Source organism: Naegleria fowleri (genome assembly GCF_008403515.1).
Source record: "Naegleria fowleri strain ATCC 30894 chromosome Unknown tig29, whole genome shotgun sequence".
Classification (NCBI taxonomy): domain Eukaryota; phylum Heterolobosea; class Eutetramitea; order Acrasida; family Naegleriidae; genus Naegleria; species Naegleria fowleri.
The window spans coordinates 578,949-582,751 of record NW_025407961.1 but is presented as its reverse complement, the minus strand read 5'-3'; the positions used below and the strand labels follow the sequence as shown (position 1 = coordinate 582,751).

The window sequence follows — 3,803 nt, the reverse complement described above, 5'->3', positions numbered from 1 at the left end:
GACTTGTTGTTTCTGAAAATCCAGCTGAAAATTACATTAAAAAAAATGCTCTCCAATTTCGAGGAAAAAAAAATAACACAACACCTACGAAAAAAAAATAACACAACACCTACGCTATGTGTTCACCTTGAGCACCCTTTATCACCACCCAAAGAACCATCTCCGAATCATTAAACTTAAATTTAAAACTTATCTCTACGAAGTACTGTACTGATTTGGTACCGTACAACTACCACCGGTTATAAATACTGAGATTGTTACCGTTGTGATCAAACTGTAATCAAGACCCTATTACGATGGCAGTTATTAAGATCAAAGCGCTATTGACTGAATGGTATTTAATCAGACCAACAAGATCAGATTCGTTATACAAAAAGAATAATTCAATTAGGATGCCCAGCAACCATGGACCCAAGCACTCTAGCTCACTTCAATCATTAATGAGCCCAATTTGACAAATAATCTCAACCCTACTCACAATTGCTCTACTAGTGTTGACACTAGATTGTACCCAACTATTGATCCAATAGCTGATGAAGAATTGGCCGCTAAAACTAATAGTATGAGCATGAGTAACCAAGACAACATTGAATTGTTGGATAATGAGCTGACTAATAACCTCAACATACAAGACATGTCAGTTGATGAAATTGTTGGTAAAACTTTTCTCAAACACAGTAATGCTAAACTAGATACAAACAGAACTCTTCTTGACACTGATCAGATTTTAGAAATTGTATCTGTTATTGCTAGCCCACACAACCCTATGACCTTAAATTTCCAACATGTTGTAAAAGCCACTCTCAGAATACTCTCTGATGACATTAAATACGAAATCACCACAGAAAGAAAGGCTTTTAAAAACCATAAGGACAGAAAACATGTTTGGGAGTTATGGAAGGAAAGAATGAAGAATATTAACAAACTATTATCTGAGAACAAGAAAAGTAGTAATGTCCAACAAGACAATGAAGAATTCAACATCAATGACATAGCAGTGAAGGAAATCACTCCTCCCAGATATATTGCTGTTAGATATAGCAAAATATTTGAAGAGAATGAGGTAATTGAATTAATTAAGGACAAACTTAGTGGCAAATATGTCACCATCAATCCGATTATTAAGCTCAATAATACCATAATTGTCACTATTGAAAATTGCGCTCAAGTAGAACAGGCAGTTGAAACATTACGTACAAAATTTAAAGAAGTCAATATCACTTCATCATGTGAAAACGACACCAACAAAATTATACGTGTCCATAATATTCCAATAGGAGAACTATGGAAAACTACAGTCAAGGCAGATTGGAGGAATGCTATTGAAAGCGATACTGGTGAACCCATTGTTGAAATTGCTACAGCTAGAATTGGTAAAGAAATGGCAGCAGTGATCACTGTCAAAAGTATGAAAGCCAGAAATAATCTATGTAAGGCAAAAACATATGATATCACTATTCCTAGAACAGAGGAAACAGTCACTATGAAAATCGACATACCATTCAACTATGCAATGGATGTGCAATACTCTGACATCATTGGTAGATGGCCTGAAAGAAATGATTTGATTAGAGCTAGAATACAAACGGAATCCTCTCTTGCCAGAAAATACAATAATGACCAACCTGTATCCATACTTATCATCAATCAAGAGAAGAGAATATGTTTGATTAGACTCAACAATCTAAAATTGCAGCGAAAGACGTTTCCTTTACTCTTGAAAAAGTGCAACAAGTTCACCTAAAAGAAATCAAGAGAATTGAAGCTTCTATGGATAAAAGAATTGCAGAACTTGAGGCAAGACAGAATCAGAAATTGACTATGGGATTTAAGGAAATGGCTAATATTATCAGAGCAAATAATGAAGAATTAATGATTACCAATAGAATTGCTATTCTAACATTTCTGTCTGGTTGTACAAAAGATAATACCAAGAGGAACATATATCAAGAGGAAATTGATGAGTGTCACAAAAAGCTAAAACTACTTGATTCACTTCAGTAGCTCCAGAATTATCTATTCTAACCCTCAACATTAATGGTCTCAGAGCAGAGCCATTATCAGCCCTAAGAGGCTACCTCAACTCAATCACTCCTGATATAATCATGCTCCAGGAAGTTAAAAGCGTCTACATTGGTCCAGATTTTCCCTCTATATATTATTCTTCATTTACATATTATCACAATCCAAGAGATTCCTGTGGTGTATCTATTTGCCTCAACAAAAGCACTTTCAAAGATATTGAAGAAATCATCTTAGATCCGATCATTAAGAATAACGCGCGAATTATTGGCGTGAAATGTAAAATCAATTCAATTAATACTCTAGTAATTTCTGCGTACTTTCCAAATCAACCAGCTGACAGATGTGAATTCACATATATTCTTGACAACCTAATTGAAAAATATCCTAACTACAAAATCATTATTGGAGGTGATTATAATGCGATTTTATCCGAGAATCACTCCTCAAACGAATCTAGAAGAACTGATCAAAACATACTAGATCTTATTAACAAGAGAAATCTTAATTACTATCCTTTCCCTCATTTATCATGGCACCTTCATTATACTATTAACAAACAATCCAAGTCTATAATAGACTACATATCCACAGATTTTCCAATTGCATCTGGAGAAGTACTGAATGCCAACTTCATATCAGATCACAAAATGGTTAAAATTCTACTTGACCTCTCATGTCAACGAACACCTTTGTTAATTCGGAAGAAGCGTAACTTTCAAGATCCCAAAAATAAGAAAGAAATGCTGGCCATTAGCAAAGAATGTGTATCTCAAGTTAAGAATTTAGAATCTGATAACGACAAATGGCTTTTCATTTGTGATAAACTAGGCGACAAATTTGTGGAGGTCAATCCACCTAAACTTGATCCTAAAATCTACAAATATAATAAGTGTCAAAGAGAAAATATAGAACCATATCAAATGGAGCCATGATAAGGCTTTGAACAGAAAGATGAAATGGTGGGAACAAAACTATGCAACCAACTCTAAACATCTGAGAAAGAAAATTTACAAAACGTCATCACCACCATACGAATTATCTATCGACGGAACTGAAATTAGTGACCCCAATGAAGTTGCCAATGTGATCAAAGACAAATATCAACAAAACCTCAACTTTAGAGGAAGAAATCATCAAATTGACATTACCAAGTATTTCAAGTACAAACATCCATTAATTGATAATTGCAATGACAAAATACTCAAATACTCGGTAGAATCACCACGGAAGAGAAAGAATGGATAATTCAGAATTTGAAATCCACAGCACCCAATGAACTAGGTTTAAGACAAAAAACTATCAAATACATGTGTAAGGAATTACAGGAGGAAATTTTTCAAATTATTGAAAATATCATTACAACTGGATTTACTCCTGAATCTATGCAAAGTGTCAGCATTCTCCCAATTCACAAAAAGAATAAGGACCACTCAAACTCTGCTAACTATAGACCTATTGCCCTTATGGACTCAGGACTTAAAATAGCTACTAAATTAATCACCAAAAGATTGAAGGAAGTGTTAAAGGGAAGATTATCATTAGCTCAATTTGGTGGTGAAGACGGCAGAGAAACTATTCACAGAGTCCTTTCAATTTACAATATGATTGCTTGGGCAAAAAAGGACAAGAACCCTTTTTATGGTTTGGCTGTTGACATCAAAAAAGCTTATGACTCATTACCGAGAATTATGCTTCGTGATGGACTGCTATTCTTAGGGATTGATGAAATTACTGCTGATGGAATTCTGGAAATATTTGGTGAATCTACGACAAAGTTT

General features: G+C 34.4%; 2 protein-coding genes across 2 annotated transcripts in view; both read left to right on the top strand.

The window, feature by feature from the left end:
• Positions 1-562: 562 nt before the first annotated feature.
• On the top strand, positions 563-2,957 carry FDP41_002491 (uncharacterized protein; the record flags this gene model as incomplete). The annotated part of the gene is made up of 3 exons (XM_044705691.1): positions 563-1,541; positions 1,697-2,000; positions 2,048-2,957. 3 exons carry the CDS (start codon positions 563-565, stop codon positions 2,955-2,957), a joined length of 2,193 nt encoding a protein of 730 aa, XP_044563384.1.
• Positions 2,958-2,976: 19 nt separating this feature from the next.
• FDP41_002490 (uncharacterized protein) overlaps positions 2,977-3,803 on the top strand; it is a gene marked incomplete at both ends in the record, with an annotated part of 2,192 nt that continues 1,365 nt past the window's right edge. Inside the window, 2 exons of the mRNA XM_044705690.1 lie at positions 2,977-3,176; positions 3,242-3,783. Coding sequence (XP_044563383.1) covers positions 2,977-3,176; positions 3,242-3,783 — 742 coding nt within the window. The remainder of the gene's footprint in view (positions 3,177-3,241; positions 3,784-3,803) is intronic.